Below are 20,674 nucleotides of genomic sequence, written 5' to 3'. Positions count from 1 at the left end.
ACTGTAACAATAATTAGAAATTGGATTTTTTGTGCAAGCATACATGTTTACAATGGAAGAATGCCTATTGACATTAACAGACTAAAAGTAGGGCAATTTAGAATGTCAGTGGTCTTTGTTGCGGGATTCTAGTGCGAGTCGTTTACGAGATATCGTATTTTTGAGAAGTTCCCACACCGACAGTTTGTGCGACTCAGCCAGTGCAGGTGCTGGCTACGATGCTGTTATGTTTGTTCACAGTGTGCGTGTGTGTTCCTTGAGTGCATTGCGACTTGGTAGTCAGTCAGTGAGTGACTGTCCAACCAGTAGTTCGTGTGTGGGCGATGGGATTTAGCAGTGCAGAAAAAAACCACATGCTCATGGTGTACGAAGAGTGCAGGAAGAATGCAGGTCGTTCTTGTACGGTCTATGCGGCAAGATATCCCAATAGACGTGACCATCTCGTCAGTTATCAACCTCTTCAATCAGTTACGCGAAAGTGGTGGTGTGACGCCTAGACAACGTAACATAAGGACATCGAATGACCAGTTAACGTAACTAACCTAAGGATATCACACACATCTATCTACATACTTACTCCGTAATTCATCATACGGTGCGTGGCGGAGGGTACCTCGTAACACAACTAGCATCTTCTCTCCCTGTTCCACTCCCAAACAGAACGTGGGGAAAACGACTGCCTATATGCCTCTATACGAGCCCTAATCTCTCTTATCTTTTCTGGTCTTACCGCGAAATCTAAGTTGGCGGCAGTAAAATTGTACTGCAGTCAGCCTCAAATGCTGGTTCTCTAAATTTTCTCAGTAGCGATTCACGAAAAGAACGCCTCCTTTCCTCTAGAGACTCCCACCCGAGTTCCTGAAGCATTTCTGTAGCACTCGCGTGATGATCAAACCTACCAGTAACAAATCTAGCAGCCTGCCTCTGAATTGCTTCTATATTCTCCCTCAATCCGACCTGACAGGGATCCCACACGATCGAGCAGTACTCAAGAATAGGTTGTATTAGTGTTTTATAAGCGGTCTCCTTTACAGATGAACCACATCTTCCCAAAATTCTACCAATGAACCGAAGATGACCATCCGCCTTCCCCACAACTGCCATTACATGCTTGTCCCACTTCATATCGCTCTGCAATGTTACGCACAAATATTTAATCGACATGACTGTATCAAGCGCTACACTACTAATGGAGTATTCGAACATTACGGGATTCTTTTTCCTATTCATCTGCATTAATTTACATTTATCTACATTTAGAGTTAGATGCCATTCTTTACACCAATCACAAATCCTGTCCAAGTCATCTTGTATCCTCATACAGTCACTCAACGACGACACCACAGCATCATCAGCAAACAGCCGCACATTGCTATCCACCCTATCCAAAAGATCATTTATGTAGATAGAAAACAACAGCGGACCTACCACACTTCCCCGGGGCACTCCAGATGATTCCCGAGGCAGGATTCAAAACTGCGACTGTAGCAGCTGCGCAGTTCCAGACTTACGCGCCCAAAACCGCTCAGCCACAACGTCCGGCCAGACCAGTCAAGAGTTAGGTTGTTGTGGGGGAGGAGACCAGACAGCGAGGTCATTGGTCTCATCAGATTAGGGAAGGAAGTCGGCCGTGCCCTTTCAGAGGGACCATCCCGGCATTTGCCTGGAGCGATTTAGGGAAATCACGCACAATGGCCGGACACGGGATTGAACCGTCTTCCTCCCGAATTAGGGTCCACTTGGCACGGTAACAGAAGGACACGAGTGACGACAGAAGAGCGTGAAATTAGTGTTTTTGGTGCTGTTTCAGTCGATCCGCATGCTAGTTCCCACGGAATCGCACGAGGAAGTGGCATGAGCTGGGCACGTGTCCCATACGAGGTGCATTCAAGTTCTAAGGCTTCCGATTTTTTTTCTCTGGACTGGAAAGAGATAGAAACATGTGCATTGTTTTAAAATGAGGCCGCGTTCATTGTCAATACGTCCCAGAGATGGCAGCACTGTACGGCAGATGGAATTTTACCACCAGCAGCGAGAATGAGAACTGTTTTAAATACTTAAAATGGCGACGTTTTCCTTACTTGAACAGCGTGTAATCATTCGTTTTCTGAATTTGCGTGGTGTGAAACCAATTGAAATTCATCGACAGTTGAAGGAGACACGTGGTGACGGAGTTACGGATGTGTCGAAAGTGGGTTCGTGGGTACGACAGTTTAATGAAGGCAGAACACCGTGTGACAACAAACTGAAACAACCTCGGGCTCACACGAGCCGGTATGACGACACAATCGAGAAAGTGGAGAGAAATGTTTTGGGGGATCGCCGAATGACTGTCGAACAGATCGCCTCCAGAGTTGGCATTTCTGTGGGTTCTGTGCACACAATCCTGTACGACGACCTGCAAATGCGAAAAATGTCATCCAGGTGGGTGCCACGAATGCTGACGGACGACCACACGGCTGCCCGTGTGGCACGTTGCCAAGCAATGTTGACGCGCAACGACAGCACGAATGGGACTTTCTTTTCGTCGGTTGTGACAATGGATGAGACGTGGATGCCATTCTTCAATCCAGAAACAAAGCGCCAGTCAGCGCAATGGAAGCACACAGATTCACCGCCACCAAAAAAATTTCGGGTAACCGCCAGTGCTGAAAAAATGATGGTGTCCATGTTCTGGGACAGCGAGGGCGTAATACTTACCCATTGCGTTCCAAAGGGCACTACGGTAACAAGTGCATCCTACGAAAATGTTTTGAAGAACAAATTCCTTCCTGCACTGCAACAAAAACGTCCGGGAAGGGCTGCGCGTGTGCTGTTTCACCGAGACAACGCACCCGCACATCGAGCTAACGTTACGCAATAGTTTCTTCGTGATAACAACTTTGAAGTGATTCCTCGTGCTCCCTACTCACCTGACCTGGCTCCTAGTGACTTTTGGCTTTTTCCAACAATGAAAGACACTCTCCGTGACCGCACATTCACCAGCCGTGCTGCTATTGCCTCAGCGATTTTCCAGTGGTCAAAACAGACTCCTAAAGAAGCCTTCGCCGCTGCCATGGAATCGTGGCGTCAGCGTTGTGAAAAATGTGTACGTCTGCAGGGCGATTACGTCGAGAAGTAACGCCAGTTTCATCGATTTCGGGTGAGTAGTTAATTAGAAAAAAAATCGGAGGCCTTAGAACTTGAATGCACCTCGTTCATTCTCCATAGACAGAAGTTCTGTTCCTATCTCATCTCTCTCCACCAAGAGATGCATGGAAACGATTATGAAAATTGTGTCAACTTTTGTTCATGGGCGTTAAGACAGGATGATCCAGGTGTATCTTGTTTAGTGGTGAAGCCACATTTACCAGTGATGACCAGGTAAACCTCAGAAAAATGGACTATTGGTCTGTTGACAATCCCCGTTAGCTTGGTCAGCGTCCGAGGAGCATAAACGTGTGGTGTGCGACAGTGAACCATCAGCTCACGGGCGTGTTTTTCATAGACAGGACACTGAACACAACAACATCTACATCTACGTGATTACTCTGCTATTCACAACAAACTGCCTGGCAGAGGGTTCCAATGAACCACCTTCAAGCTGTCTCTCTACCGTTGCACTCTCGAACGGCATGCGGGAAAAACGAGCACTTAAATTTTTCTGTGCGAGCCCTGATTTCTCTTATTTTATCGTGACGATCATTTCTCCCTATGTAGGGGGGTGCCAACAGAATGTTTCTGCAATCGGAGGAGAAAACTGGTGACTGAAATTTAATGAGAAGATCCCGCCGCAACGAAAAACGCCTTTGTTTTAATAATTGCCACTCCAGTTCACGTATCATGTCTGTGGCACTATCTCCCCCACCTCCCGATAATACAAAACGAGCTGCTCTTCTTTGTACTTTTTCGATGTCATCCGTCAGTCCCACCTGATGCGGATCCCACACGGCACAGCAGTACTCCAGAATAGGGCGGACAAGCATGGTGTAAGCAGTCTCTGTAGTAGGCCTGTTGCACCTTCTAAGTGTTCTGCCAATGAATCGCAGTCTTCGGTTTGCTCTACCCGCAATATTATCCATGTGATCGTTCCAATTTAGCTTATTTGTGATTGTAATCGCTTAGTATTTAGTTGAATTTACAGCCTTCACATTTGTGTGACTTATCGCTGATTTCTTTTCGTACTCATGTGAATAACTTCACACTTTTCATTATTCAGGGTCAATTGCCACTTTTCGCACCATACAGACATCTTATCTAAATCATTTTGCAAGTCGTTTTGATCATCTGATGACTTGACAAGACGTTAAATGACAGCATCATCTGCAAACAATCTAAGACGGCTACTCAGATTGTCTCCTATGTCGTTAATATAGATCAGGAACAATAGAGGGCCTATAACACTTCCTTGGGGAACGCCTGATGTTACTTCTGTTTTACTCGATGACTTTCCGTCTATTACTACGAACTGTGACGTTTCTGACAGGAAATCACGAATCTAGTCGCACAACTAAGGCGATATTCCATAGACACGCAATTTGGTTAGAAGACACTTGCGAGGAACGGTGCCGAAAGCCTTCTGGAAATCTAAAAATATGGACTCAATTTGACACCCCTGTCGATAGCACTCATTACTTCAGGAGTATAAAGAGCTAGTTGTGTTTCACAAGAACGATATTTTCTGACACCGTGTTGACTGTGTGTCAATATGTCGTTTTCTTCGAGGTACGTCATAATGTTCAAATGGACTAAATGTTCCAGAAGCCTACTACAAATCGACGTTAGTGATATAGGCCTGTAATTCAACGGATTACTCTTACTTCTCTTTCTGGGTATTGGTGTGACTTGAGCAATTTTCCAGTCTAGTCCAGTAAGGATCTTTCTGTGAGCGAGTGGTTGTATATAATTGCTAAATATAGAGCTACTTAAAGTAGGAAAGGAGTTTTGCTATTTGGGGAGCACGATAACTGATGTTGGTCGAAGTAGAGAGGACATACAATGTAGACGGGCAATGGCAAGGAAAGCGTTTCTGAAGAAGAGGAATTTGTTAACATCGAGTACAGATTCAAGTGTCAGGAAGCGGTTTCTGAAAGTATTTGTATGGAGTGTAGCCATGTATGGAAGTGAAACATAGACGATACATAGTTTGGACAAGAAGAGAATATAAGCTTTTGAAATGTGGTGCTACAGAAGAATGCTGAAGATTAGATGGGTAGATCACATAAGTAATGAGGAGGTATTGAATAGGATTGGAGAGATGAGACGTTTGTGGCACAACTTGACTAGAAGAAGGGATCGGTTGGGAGGACATGTTCTGAGGCATCAAGGGATCAGCAATTTGGTACTGGAGGGCAGGGTGGAGGGTAAAAATCGTAGAGGGAGACCAAGAGATCAATACACTAAGCAGACTCAGAAGGATGTAGGTTGCAGTAGGTACTGGGAGATGAAGAAGCTTGCACAGGATGGAGTAGCATGGAGAGCTGCATCAAACCAGTCCTAGGACTGAAGACCACAACAACAACAGAGCTATTTTATCAGCATACTCTGAGAGGCACCTAACTGGTATACAATCTGGACCGGAGGCCTTGCCTTTATTAAACGATTTAAGCTGCATCGTTACTCCGAGGATATGTACAGGGCTATTACAAATGATTGAAGCGATTTCATAAATTCACTGTAGCTCCATTCATTGACATATGGTCACGACGCACTACAGATACGTAGAAAAACTCATAAAGTTTCGTTCGGCTGAAGCCGCACTTCAAGTTTCTGCCGCCAGAGCGCTCGATAGCGCAGAGAGACAAAATGGCGACAGGAGCCGAGAAAGCGTATGTCGTGCTTGAAATGCACTCACATCAGTCAGTCATAACAGTGCAACGACACTTCAGGACGAAGTTCAACAAAGATCCACCAACTGCTAACTCCATTCGGCGATGGTATGCGCAGTTTAAAGCTTCTGGATGCCTCTGTAAGGGGAAATCAACGAGTCGGCCTGCAGTGAGCGAAGAAACGGTTGAACGCGTGCGGGCAAGTTTCATGTGTGTATCTGGACATGCTGGAAAATTGGCTCATGCCACAACTGGAGACCGACAGCGCCGACTTCATCTTTCAACAGGATGGTGCTCCACCGCACTTCCATCGTGATGTTCGGCATTTCTTAAACAGGAGATTGGAAAACTGATGGATCGGTCGTGGTGGAGATCAAGATCAGCAATTCGTGTCATGGCCTCCACGCTCTCCCGACTTAACCCCATGCGATTTCTTTCTGTGGGGTTATGTGAAAGATTCAGTGCTCATACCTCCTCTACCAAGAAACGTGCCAGAACTGCGAGCTCGCATCGACGATGCTTTCGAACTCATTGATGGGGACATGCTGCGCCGAGTGTGGGAGGAACTTTATTATCGACTTGATGTCTGCCGAATCACTAAAGGGGCACATATCGAACATTTGTGAATGCCTAAAAAAACTTTTTGAGTTTTTGTATGTGTGTGCAAAGCATTGTGAAAATATCTCAAATAATAAAGTTATTGTAGAGCTGTGAAATCGCTTCAATCATTTGTAATAACCCTGTACTTCTATGTTTGTCAATTTGGCAGTTCTTCTTGATTGGTCCAAATGGTTCAAATGGCTCTGAGTACTATGGGACTTAGCAGCTGAGGTCATCAGTCCGCTAGATCTTAAAACTACTTAAACCTAACTAACCTAAGGACATCACACACTTTCATGCCCAAGGCAGGATTCGAACCTGCGACCGTGGCGGTCGCGCGGTTCCAGACTGAAGCGCCTAGAACCGCCCGGCCTTCTTGATTGGGTTCAGGAATATTTACCTCGTCTTCTTTGGTGAAGGAGTTTCGGAAAACGGTGTTTAATAACTCTGCTTTAGTGGCACTGTCATCAGTGACTTCACCGTTGTTATTGTGCAGTGAAGGTACTGATTGCGTCTTGCTGGCTGAAGTGGCCGAGCGGTTCTAGGCCCTACAGTCTGGAACCGCGCGACCGCTGCGGTCGCAGGTTCGAATCCTGCCTCGGGCATGGGTGTGTGTGATGTCCTTAGGTTAGTTAGGTTTAATTAGTTCTAAGTTCTAGGCGACTGATGACATGAGAAGTTAAGTCCCATAGTGCTCAGAGCCATTTGAACCATCTGATTGCGTCTTGCCACTAGTGTACTTTGTGTATGACCAGAATCTCTTTGGGTTTTCTGCCAGATTTCGAGACAGAATTTCGCTGTGGAAATTATTAAAAGCATCTCGCATTGAAGTACGCGCCATATCTCGAACATATGTAAAACTTTGCCAATCTTCGGGAATTTACGTTCTTTTAAGTTTGGGATCCTCCTAACAGACCATCTTCCACGGATGCCGGAATACGTTCCTCTGCAGACTGGAAGGAAGCTGTGGTACCGACTTGATGGGGCTGCCCAACCCATAGTCCACGAAGTACTACAGCTTGTCTTCACGAATTAATTCCAAATCGTTGGATTGGACAGATAGGACCTGTAGCTTGCCGGTCCATTCCCCGGATTTGACGCCTGTAGACTTCTTTTTTTCTGCGAGGGAATGTGAAAGACGGTGTCTGCAAGCACATACCAACTACACGACGTATTACTGCAGTCTGCGCGGACATCTCCGCTGAAATGCTAGTAAGCGTAAAGCAGTCGTTCCAGACCAGATTCGAAGCGTGTACCGGCGCTGCCGGTGCTCATTTGGAACACAACCTGTGACGGTCAGTTGTCTCGTTACTGGCCACAGGCCACACAACTGATGTACGCACATCTGTTGTTCTTTAGTGAGTGCTAGCAGAGCCACTATACAAGTGTCGTGGCAAAGCTTCAGCAAACAATACCTCATAAACGACTCGCACTAGAATGCCGCAACAAACACCACAACCTGCTTTTAGCTTGTTAATGTCTATAGGCATTGTTTGATTTAAAGAATTGTATATTCGCAGAAAAAATACAATTTTTAAGAATAATTACAGTCTGTTGATTGGCTAACAAAATGGTTCAAATGGCTCTAAGCACTATGGGACTTAACATCTGAGGTCATCAGTCCCCTACAACTTAGAACTACACTACTAAAACAAGAAGAAATGAAGATGATAAAGGGATATTCATTGGACAACTATATTATACTAGAACTGAGATGTGATTACATTTTCACGCTATTTGGGTCCATAGATCCTGAGAAATCAGTACCCAGAACAACCACCTCTGGCCGTAATAGCGGCCTTGATACGCCTGGGCATTGAGTCAAACAGAGCTCGGATGGCGTGTACAGGTACAGCTGCCCATGCAACTTCAACACGATACCACAGTTCATCAAGAGTAGTGACTGGCGTATTGTGACGAGCCAGTTGCTCGGCCACCATTGACCAGACGTTTTCAGTTGATGAGAGATCTGGAGAATGTGCTGGACAGGGCAGCAGTCGAACATTTTCTGTATCCAGAAAGGCCCGTGCAGGACCTGCAACATGCGGTCGTGCATTATCCTGCTGAAATGTAGGGCTTCGCAGGGATCGAATGAAGGGTAGAGCCACGGGTCGTAACACATCTGAAATGTAACGTCCACTGTTCAAAGTGCCGTCAATACGAACAAGAGGTGACCGAGACGTGTAACCAATGGCACCCCATACCGTCACGCCGGGTGATACGCCAGTATGGCGATGACGAATACACGCGTCCAATGTGCGTTCACCCCAATGTCGCCAAACACGGATGCGATCGTCGTGATGCTGTAAACAGAACCTGGATTCATCCGAAAAAATGACATTTTGCCATTCGTGCACCCAGGTTCGTCGTCGAGCACACCGTCGCAGGCGCTCCTGTCTGTGATGCAGCGTCAAGGGTAACCGCAGCCACGGTCTCCGAGCTGATAGTCAGTGCTGCTGCAGACGTCGTCGAACTGTTCGTGCAGATGGTTGTCGTCTTGCAAACGTCCCCATTGTTGACTCAGGGATCTTGGAACTCTTCCATTTGGTCCGTTTTTGCACAGAAAAGCATTAATATCAGAAATTGAGTCCGCCTTGGCGCAAAACACCTTGTTATTCGTTTATTTCTTTATTTTCCCAAACTAGTTTCGGCGACAAATATCACCATCATCAGTGGGGTTTTTTAATTTAAAACACGCAGAAAATAGCATGGTTGTACGCACACAGTAGCACATTATTACATTTTTTACTGTTCGTTTTTCTTTAAATATAGTTTCCGATGGATTCTTTAATACTACCTTATTTATTGTATGTTATTGCGACATATTTTCTGTGCGCTTTTTTTTCTGTTGCCGTTTTTTACTTAGCGAATATCATGTCATCTGCAACCATGTGAGCGGCTATTAGTAAACAAAATACTAAAAGTTGAATTTGGCATGTCAGCAATATATACTTCCGGTTGTGGTGTGTAATAAACGAAACACAACACACTCTTTACTGTTCTAAGAGAACTGACCAAGGACACAGAACAGAAAGCACACACACGAGAAAGAACCACTTCCCCATCACACACATAAATAATGAACAGCAGTCATCGTAAATCGCGCTACAGTTTTTCATAGCCTTTCTCGCCACATGCGATACACTTCTCGCGACACACGCGAACAGCAAGATGGCGCGATATTCTGGATCAGAAACAAAGTGCGAAAGTTTTATTTTTCTGTGCATGAAAACAGCTACATACCATCCAACGAACGTGAGTACACGAATAGCTAAGTAACAGCTCAGTACACACGAAATAACTAGTTTCCACAACACTACCACAACCCCAAGTATATATTGCTGAGATGCGAAGTTCACCTTTCAGTATTTGGTTTACTAACAGCCGCTCACATGGTTGCAGATTACATGATGTTCGCTAAGTAAAAAATGGCAACAGAAAAAAAGTGCACAGAAAATACTGGGTGATCAAAAAGTCAGTATAAATTTGAAAACTGAATAAATCGCATAATAATGTAGATAGAGAGGTACAAACTGACGCACATGCTTGGAATGACATGGGGTTTTATTAGAACCAAAAAAATACAAACGCTCAAAAAATGTCCGACAGATGGCGCTTCATCTGATCAGAATAGCAATAACTAGCATAACAAAGTAAGACAAAGCAAAGATGGTGTTCTTTACAGGAAATGCTCAATATGTCCGCCATCATTCCTCAACAATAGCTGTAGTCGAGGAATAATGTTGTGAACAGTACTGTAAAGCATGTCCGGAGTTATGGTGAGGCATTGGCGTCGGATGTTGTCTTTCAGCATCCCTAGAGATGTCGGTCGATCACGATACACTTGCGACTTTAGCTAACCCCAAAGCCAATAATCGCACGGACTGAGGTCTGGGGACCTATGAGGCCAAGCATGACGAAAGTGGCGGCTGAGCACACGATCATCACCAAACGACGCGCACAAGAGATCTTTCACGTGTCTAGCAATATGGAGTGTTTTCTTTTTCGTTCTAATAACACCCCATGTCATTCCAAGCATGTGTGTTAATTTTTACCTCTCTATCTACATTATTCCGTGGTTTATTAAGTTTTCAAATTTATACTGACTTTTTGATCACCCGGTATGTCGCAAACAGCGACAATAATTGCTTAAAACATGATGTAACATACAATAAATAAGGTAGTATGACAGTATCCATGGTAAACTATATTTAAAAAAAAACGAACAGTGAAAAATGCAATAATGTGCTACTGTGTGTGTATAACCATGCTGTTTTCTGCATGTTTTAGATTAAAAAACCCCGCTGATGATGGTGATATTTGTCGCAGAAATTAGTCTGAGAGAATAAACAAATAAACGAATAACAAGGTGTTTTGCAACAATGCGGACTCAGTTTCTGATATTACTGTGAAATCTCACGATCCGCAACAGCGTTCATGAATTTGCTCTTCAGTTTTCAGCATGGATCGAAATTGAAGACATGTGGCCGGGCAATATTCTATGGAGTGACAAGGCACATTTTCGCACCACAGGGTGCTGTGAATTCAGAGAATTGCCGAATTTGGGGCATTGTTAAACCCCGTATTGTCCGCAAGGGCCCCTTACACTTGTCGTATGTGACTGTGTGATGTGGATTCACAACCACCTTGATACGCCGACCGTTCTTTCAAGACGGTTACAGTAAATTCTTTGACCAGTGACAAAAATTCACGAAAATTGATGCAAGCAAAAAAAAAAAAAAAAAAAAAAAAAAAAGAGGACGGGTCTCCCTTAAATCTGTTGGGAGGTGAAAAGTGGACAGCTTATTTCGTATCACATAACAATGAAGAAATTCATTCGGAATTATTGAAATTGGGAGAATATTATTTTGCTGGCCATAATGCAGATGTCGAAAGGGTGTTCTCTTCGAAAAAAGCCCATTTATAATAAGCTTGCCATAAACACTTTTGTTGGCTGAGACCCAGCAACCTTATACGTTATTTAGTTACAGGATGTATGTATAGCTACCTCGTTTGCAGTAAATTATTCTCAAGTTGACGATGGTTTTGACTGCACTAAAGCCCGGTCCACACGCAACGATCTGTCTGCGCAGACATTGGTGCTCATGTCTGTACATGCAAAAGATCGCTGCAAATGTGGTGTGTTCACACAACACAAACCACAATCTACTGCTCGCCCGCAATCTGTCGGTGTAGAAAAGAAATATCGGTGGCAAGCGACTACGCTCCCTGTAAACGTCAAAAACTTAATTCAGTTATTTTGAAATATAGAAATGGAGGAAGTTCTGTTGTGGTCTGTCCTCGCAACTTGTGTTGCAAAAAAAATTCAGACCAACCGCAGGAAACAGAGAAGGCGGTCAAAATGGTGTAGTCGGTGGCTGCTAAAGCGAAAGCAGTTTTCTCACGTACATGTACTGCGAGAGTTGCAGGACGAAACTGTTTTGTTTTACATTACCTCGTGTTCCATTTCCTGGCACATCGGCACTCCAATTTCATCTTCAATTGTACTCCTGCTTCGTCTTGGCGTTTCTTGATCACTAAGAAAGTCAAGCAGATCAAAATACCATAACGTTGGTTGGTATACCTGATCTACTCTTACACCAGATCTAGATTTCTGACCTTTGGATAACTCTTTTCGGTAAACAGTTCGCTGACAGCCTTTATTTACTTGACTTGCCTTCATGAACCCATCCTTCAGGACAGCGTAAATAGCTTCACATGTGTTGGGTATTATTTTACTCAACGCTTGTTTCGATACTGCAGTTGAAAATACCAAATCCTTGTAGCTCCTTCCTGTTGCTAGGAATCTTAATGTTACGCCAGCCGTTTAAGAGGAGAAATTGCCCTCCTCATACAAGTATTTTTTTCTCATAATATGAGGGGCTACAAGCTTTAAGACAAAATTATAAGTTTCGACATCCATCTGAAAATAATTTCGCCAGTTCGGAACGATTTTTTTATTACCGTTTCTCTGTTTGCCGAGGCGTCAACTGCCCGCAATTTTTCAATTAGAGCATTGTATGCTGCTGTCTTTTTGTCTCGGGTCACTATATTCTTTACTTTTAATCTTCCACAAACATGGATGGTTTCTATACGAGGTGCATTCAAGTTCTAACGCCTCCGATTTTTTTTCTCCGGACTGAAAAGAGATAGAAACATGTGCATTGTTTTAAAATGAGGCCGCGTTCATTGTCAATACGTCCCAGAGATGGCAGCACCGTACGGCAGATGGAATTTTACCGCCAGCGGCGAGAATGAGAACTGTTTTAAATAATTAAAATGGCGACGTTTTCCTTACTTGAACAGTGTGTAATCATTTGTTTTCTGAATTTGCGTGGTGTGAAACCAATTGAAATTCATTGACAGTTGAAGGAGGCATGTGGTGACGGAGTTATGGATGTGTCGAAAGTGCGTTCGTGGGTGCGACAGTTTAATGAAGGCAGAACATCGTGTGACAACAAACCGAAACAACCTCGGGCTCGCACAAGCCGGTCTGACAACACGATCGAGAAAGTGGAGAGAATTGTTTTGGGGGATCGCCTAATGACTGTTGAACAGATCGCCTCCAGAGTTGGCATTTCTGTGGGTTCTAAGCACACAATCCTGCATGACGACCTGAAAATGCGAAAAGTGTCATCCAGGTGGGTGCCACGAATGCTGACGGATGACCACACGGCTGCCCGTGTGGCTGCCCGTGTGGCGCGTTGCCGAGCAATGTCGACGCGCAACAACAGCACGAATGGGACTTTCTTTCCGTCGGTTGTGACAATGGATGAGACGTGGATGCCATTTTTCAATCCAGAAACAAAGCGCCAGTCAGCTCAATGGAAGCACACAGATTCACCGCCACCAACAAAATTTCGGGTAACCGCCAGTGCTGAAAAAATGATGGTGTCCATGTTCTGGGACAGCGAGGGCGTAATCCTTACCCATTGCGTTCCAAAGGGCACTACGGTAACAGGTCCATCCTACGAAAATGTTTTGAAGAACAAATTCCTTCCTGCACTGCAACAAAAACGTCCGGGAAGGGCTGTGCATGTGCTGTTTCACCGAGACAACACACCCGCACATCGAGCTAACGTTACGCAACAGTTTCTTCGTGATAACAACTTTGAAGTGATTCCTCATGCTCCCTACTCACCTGACCTGGCTCCTAGTGACTTTTGGCTTTTTCCAACAATGAAAGACACTCTCCGTGGCCGCACATTCACCAGCCGTGCTGCTATTGCCTCAGCGATTTTCCAGTGGTCAAAACAGACTCCTACAGAAGCCTTCGCCGCTGCCATGGAATCGTGGCGTCAGCGTTGTGAAAAATGTGTACGTCTGCAGGGCGATTACGTCGAGAAGTAACGCCAGTTTCATCGATTTTGGGTGAGTAGTTAATTAGGAAAAAAATCGGAGGCCCTAGAACTTGAATGCACCTCGTATATTTCAATGAATTCACTTACAAACTCTGAAGAACACTGACGAATATCAGCCATTTTAACGCCCTGTGCGCACAAATACAAACACTAGACTGAGCAAACAGCTGTTTCGCGCAATATTTGCGGCGATTTCCTGTCCACACGCTCCAATTTGTCTGTGCAGATGTGGTTGATTGAACCCACAGATTTGAGAGGTTTCGCTCAAACCTCCAACTCCAACTTCCCAACTTCCAGGTTTGCACACTCCTCAGGTTGGTGCATATCTTCTCTCCACATGCAAAGATCTGTCTGCGCAGATGTGATGTGCGCAGACATTTGCGCAGGCACATCGTAGCGTGTGGGCGGGCCTTAAGACAGTCTTCATCAGAATAAAAAATTACATACGATTACCTAGAATGTATAATGACATGGCTTGAAATACAATATACTTGATACGATTACTTCCATAAATTGTACAAACAGAGTGTGCTTTCATGTAATCACACCGCATGTGAAAAACGTCTGAGCAGAAGTGCTCTCCTCAAATAGAAAATTTTTAGATTTTTACATTTTAGTTTTTATTCTTGTGACATTTTCTATTTGACGAGAGCGCTTTTGCTCAGACGTTTTTCACACACGGTGTGATTAAATGTAAGCACACTCTGTTTGTACAGTTTATGGAAGTTATCCTATTAAGTATATTGCATTTCAGGCCATGTCATTATGCTTTATAGGTAATCCTACGTAGTTTTTTATTCTGATGAAGACAGCCTTAGTGCTGTCGAAACCGCGGTCAGTTTGACAGTAATTTAATGCAAACAAGGTAGCTATACATACATACTGTAATCTTGCCACAATTTCACGAAATGGAATCGAAGGAAAACAACGTTCGCCATAAAGTGGTTTCCAATGAGAACTGTTCATATTTAACTACAGATTAATGTTAGTCCTTTACAAAAGTAATTGAAAGGAACACAGCTTCCACCCCAGAAGAATAGATGATTGCTTATTTTGTTTAATGAATAACTTTTACTTTATTTTGACATAAGATTATCTAATGAAGAAGAATGTGTGCTAGGTCGCTATCATAACTGCCATATTATAAGGCTGTTTAGTGATTCTTTTAATGCAGGGTTATTCACGAAGATATGCAAATATTGTAATATGTTATTCTACAAGATTTAAGTGTCAGGAAGTCGTTTCTGAAAGTATTTGTATGGAGTGTAGCCATGTATGGAAGTGAAACATGGACGATAAATAGTTTGGACAAGAAGAGAATCGAAGCTTTCGAAATGTGGTGCTACAGAAGAATGCTGGAGATTAGATGGGTAGATCACATAACTAATGATGAAGTATTGAATAGAATTGGGGAGAAGAGGAGTATGTGGCACAACTTGACAAAAAGAAGGGACCGGTTGGTAGGACATATCGCGAGGCATCACGGGATCACAACTTTAGCATTGGAGGGCAGCGTGGAGGGTAAAAATCGTAGAGGGAGACCAAGAGATGAATACACTATGCAGATTCGGAAGGATGTAGGTTGCAGTAGGTACCGGGAGATGAAGAAGCTTGCACAGTATAGAAGAGCATGGAGAGCTGCATCAAACCAGTCTCTGAACTGAAGACCACAACAACAAACAATTGTACAAGTAAAACTAAAGAAAAAAGTGCAGATAAACATAGGTCTGCAAATGTTTAGTTACGGAGTTACGGGTAATCAACGATTTCGCCTGAAATTTAGGAAATTTGCTAATATGAAGCTATCGCAAAACTGTGAGAGGTTAAAGTAAAGAACGACTTTCATTTGTTATTGGTCTGGTGAATCTAATAAAACATGTCCCAGACGTGTATCTGCTGTAGTTTTCCAGAACATTCAGAGAAGCAAAGATTATTATAGAAGCAAATTTGTTTAATTTTCATCAACAATGCAGCAACGTTTATGTCATTGTTGGCAACAGTTAGTGCATAAACTCGGTGGAGGCATATCTGAACATTTATTGTGAATGTATTGTGAAATTGTATGTACACTGTACAACTTCCGTAACACTGAGCTTTGTTTTCTCCAGTTTAACACGAATTCACGTGTGCTATGGTATTAATTAATGTAGATTATCTGACACATTCATACAGCTTCACTTAACGCTATTACCATCATTTTTCCAAAATTAAATTCTCTAGATCTTCTGTTGAAAACTTCATGCAGTTGCCTGGAATTTAAAAAAACAAATTTGGGGCAAGTAGTTAATAAATTAAAAACTTTACGAAATTACGTCTTTGCTTCTCTGGATGTTCTGGAAAACAACTGCAGACACACGTCTGGGACATGTTTTATTGGGTTCACCAGATCAATAACAACAAAATAAATGGAAATCGTGCTTTACTTTAACCTAGTACAGTTTTGCGATGGCTTCGTATTAGCGAAGTTGCTAAATTACAGGCAAAATCTTTTATTACCCTCTTAGCAACAAATAATCCTGAGTTCATAACGAGGATTAGGGATTAGTGAACACAGGGTTGTCGTAGCGAGATTGGATCTTCGAAAAGTAAGCGAAAAATATACCTATTCAAAAAAGAAGATAAAAATTCACTTGACGCCTTCCTGAGAGACAATCTCCACTCATTCCAAATTAATAATACAATTGTAAACCAGATGTGGCTTGAATTCAAAGAAACAGTATCGGCAGCAATCGAGAGATTTGTTATACCAAATAAATTAACAAACGACGGAGCTGATCCTCCTTGGTACACAAAACGGGTTAGATCACTGGTGCAGAAACAGCGAAACAAACACGCCAAATTTAAAAAGACGCAAAATCCACAAGACTGGCGACCTTTTACAGAAGCTCCAAATTTAGAGCGGACTTCAATGCGAGAAGCCTACAACAGTTTCCACAACGAAACTTTGTCTCAAAACTTGGCAGAAAATCCAAAGAGATTCTGGTCGTATGTGAAGTATGTTAGCGTCAAGAAACAATCAATGCCTTCTCTGCGCGATAGCAATGGAGATACTATCGAAGACAGTGCTGCCAAAGCAGAGTTACTAAACACAGCCTTCCGAAATGCCATCACAAAAGAAGACGAAGTAAATACTCAGGAATTCGAATCGATAACAGCTGCCAACATGAGTAACGTAGAAGTAAATATTCTCGGAGTAGTGAAGTAACTGAAATCACTTAATATAAGCAAGTCTTCTGGTCCAGACTGTATACCAATTAGGTTCCTTTCGGAGTATGCTGATGTATTAGCTCCATACTTAACAATCATATACAACCGTTCACTCGACGAAAGATCCGTACCCAAAGACTGGAAACTTGCACAGGTCACACCAATATTCAGGAAAGGTAGTGGGAGTAATCCACTAAATTACAGGCCCATATCGTTAACGTTGATATGCAGCAGGATTTTAGAACATATATTGTGTTCGAACATTACGAATTATCTCGAAGAAAACTGTCTATTGACAGACAGTCAACATGGGTTTAAAAAACATCGTTCCTGTGAAACACAACTACCTCTTTATTCACATGAAGTGCTGAGTGCTATTGACAAGGGATTACAGATCGATTCAGTATTTCTAGATTTCCGGAAGGCTTTTGACACTGTACCACATAAGCGGCTCGTAGTGAAATTGCGTGCTTACGGAATATCGTCTCAGTTATGTGACTGGATTTGCGATTTCCTGTCAGAGGGGTCACAGTTCGTAGTAACTGACGAAAATTCATCGAGTAAAGCGGAAGTGATTTCTGGCGCTCCCCAAGGTAGTGTTATAGGCCCTTTGTTGTTCCTTATCTATATGGGCGATTTGGGAGACAATCTATGCAGCCGTCTTAGGTTGTTTGCAGATGACGCTGTCGTTTATCGACTAATAAAGTCATCAGAAGATCAAAACAAACTGCAAAACAATTTAGAAAAAATATCTGAATGGTGCGAAAAGTGGCAGTTGACCCTAAATAACAAAAAGTGTGAGGTCATCCACATGAGTGGTAAAAGGAACTCGATAAACATCGGTTACACGATAAATCAATCAAATCTAAAAACCGTAAATTCAAGGAAATACCTATAAATTACAGTTACGAACAACTTAAATTGGAAGCAATACATAGAAATCGTTGTGGGGAAGGCTGACCAAAGACTGCGTTTTATTGGCAGGACACTTAGAAAATGTAACAGACCTACTGAGGAGACTGCCTACACTACGCTTGTCCGTCCTCTGTTAGAATACTGCTGCGCGGTGTGGGATCCTTACCAGATAGGACTGACGGAGTACATCGAAAGTTCAAAGAAGGGCAGCACATTTTGTATTATCGCGAAATACGGGAGAGAGTGTCACAGAAATGATACAGGATTTGGGTAGGAAAGTTCAAAGAAAGGCAGTACGGTTTGTACTATCGCGAAATATGGGGGAGAGTGTCACAGAAATGGTACAGGATTTGGGCTGGACATCATTAAAGGGAAAGGCGTTTTTCAGTGCGACGGAATCTTCCCACGAAATTCCGATCACCAACTTTCTCCTCCGAATGCGAAAATATTTTGTTGACACCAACCTACATAGGGAGGAACGATCACCACGATAAAATAAGAGAAATCAGAGCTCGAACGGAAAGATATAGGTGTTCATTCTTTCCGCGCGCTATACGAGATTGGAAAAATAGAGAATTGTGAAGTTGGTTCGATGAACCCTCTGCCAGGCACTTGAATGTGATTTGCAGAGTATCTATGTAGATGTAGATGTAGAACTCCGTAACTTATACGAACTTTTTTCTTTAGTTTTACTAGAAGAATAACATACTAAAATGTGAAACCTTAACTTTTCCCAGGCGAATTGAGTGTTCAAATAACTTACGGGTTTGCTGCCGGTCGAACACCGCCGATATTTCGACAGGAGCACACTCTGCCATTCTCGAGGCACAAATGCAAGGAAGAAGAAACGTGCAAGTAAATTTAATACCTCGATTCACAGAGAAGAAACAAGGAAGACACCACACACAGAACAAGTGTCAACACAAAGATAACGAACATCAGAAATATCGATAGTTACTATTAATCGACAGGTGAGGTAGCACTAATTCTGTCCGTCTGTTTTTTGATGAGAGGCAGAGCCGGATTCCAATTACCATTTAAACAAAATCCACCATCTCTGTTAATAAGGTTGCTTGATAGTCTGATTTCAACAGCTTCCTCAATAACACTATCGCAATAGCTGGACGTGCAAGCCAGAATCTCCGTGTTGTTGTATTCCATAGGACGACCGGTGTCAAGGCAGTGTTCCGCAATAGCGGATTTGCTCGGCTGTTGTGGGCGTGTGTGACGCTTATGTTCAATACACCGGTCTTCCACAGCCCTGATTGTCTGACCAATATATGACATGCCACAACTGCAAGGAATACGATAGACCCCAGCCATACGCAAACCGAGATCATCTTTTACGGACGCCAACACGGCCTTAATCTTAGAAGGTGGTCGAAAAACACATTTCACATCATATTTCCGCAAAATACGACCAATCCTGTTGGAAATGCTTCCTGCGTAAGGCAAAAATGCCGTAGACTTGGGTGCCACTTGCTGCTATCGTCACTCACCCGTTGCACAGAAGGCTGATGGCGCAACGCACGTTTGATCTGCCTCTCACTGTAACCAGGGCTGTGGAAGACCGGTGTATTGGACATAAGCGTCAAACAGCCGAGCAAGGCCGCCATTGCAGAACATTGCCTTGACACCGGTCATCCTATGGAATACAACAACACGGAGATTCTGGCTTGTACGTCAAACTATTGGGATAGTGTTATTAAGGAAGCTGTTGAAATCAGACTATCAAACAACCTTATTAACAGAGATGGTGGATTTTGTTTAAATGCTGCTTGGAATCCGGCTCTGTCTCTCATCGAAAAATAGAGGGACAGAATTAGTGCTACCTCACCTGTCGATTAATGTTTCTGATGTTGGTTATTTTTCTGTGTGTGGTATCATCCTTGTTTCTCCTCTGTGAACCGAGGTATTTAATTTGCTGGCACATTTCTTCTTCCTTGCATTTGTGCCTTGAGAGCGGCAGGGTGTGCTCCTGTCAAAATATCGGCGGTGTTCGACCGGCAGCAAACCCGTAAGTTATTTGAACAACACACTAAAATATTTGCCTATATTCGCGAATCATTCTGTATAAGCACTTTTACGGCTGTCTTGCAAAAACTGACAGCAGTTGATTATTAATGACTGAAAACATGCAAAAGTCTGTAGCTAAGTTTAACGCCGAGTTCGGTCTTTTAAGGTTTTGGGTCTGGCGACAGTGCGGAAGAAGCGACGAAAGGACGGAGTATCCGCCGCGATGCCGTGTGAGGGCCGTAGCGTACTCACCAGACCCCCGCAATGTGTCGTTTGGCGCCTCCATCGCCGTCACCGCAGCCCAGCCGCACTGCAGGACGCACCCATTCCGTCGGCCTTTAGGAGTCAGTGACCCCCGCTAGCGAATCGCTACCTTCCTTCAGTCGCCCGACACACACGCCCATCTGGCGCCTTGCCTAGCTACCGACTGCCCTGCATAGAGGCGCAACAAGTGTCCGCGGAGAAGCGGTTCTTCCCCTCCGCCACGTGACCCACTCCCGCTACCCCCACCACTCGGCCGGCTCATGCGAGGTGCGCGATAGCCGACTCTCGCCGACTGAACTAGCGCTCAACTGCTCCAGCTAGGAAAGTCAGCCTAAGCGGATATTTCTATGCAGTACATCGTCCCCGGATCTACGATACTTCCGAATCGGGGCAAAAAATTGATAGTGGCACCTCCCCACCCCCCCCCCACCCCCTATCTAGCGTTTGAGACAGGACGTCAAAAATTTTTAAAAAATCGATTCCTCAAAAATATAGCACTGAAAG

At 43.7% G+C, this 20,674-nt stretch overlaps 1 protein-coding gene across 1 annotated transcript in view; it reads right to left on the bottom strand.

Moving 5' to 3' along the window:
- LOC126426921 (sodium/potassium/calcium exchanger 3) overlaps positions 1-20,320 on the bottom strand; it is a 223,040-nt gene extending 202,720 nt beyond the window's left edge. Inside the window, exon 1 of the mRNA XM_050089024.1 lies at positions 20,159-20,320. Coding sequence (XP_049944981.1) covers positions 20,159-20,192 — 34 coding nt within the window. The 5' untranslated portion in view covers positions 20,193-20,320. The remainder of the gene's footprint in view (positions 1-20,158) is intronic.
- Positions 20,321-20,674: the final 354 nt, after the last annotated feature.

The sequence above is a fragment of the Schistocerca serialis genome, chromosome 11 (genome assembly GCF_023864345.2).
Source record: "Schistocerca serialis cubense isolate TAMUIC-IGC-003099 chromosome 11, iqSchSeri2.2, whole genome shotgun sequence".
Classification (NCBI taxonomy): Eukaryota; Metazoa; Arthropoda; class Insecta; order Orthoptera; family Acrididae; genus Schistocerca; species Schistocerca serialis.
The sequence above is the reverse complement of the archived record's forward strand: the minus strand, read 5'-3'. Positions and strand labels throughout refer to the sequence as shown.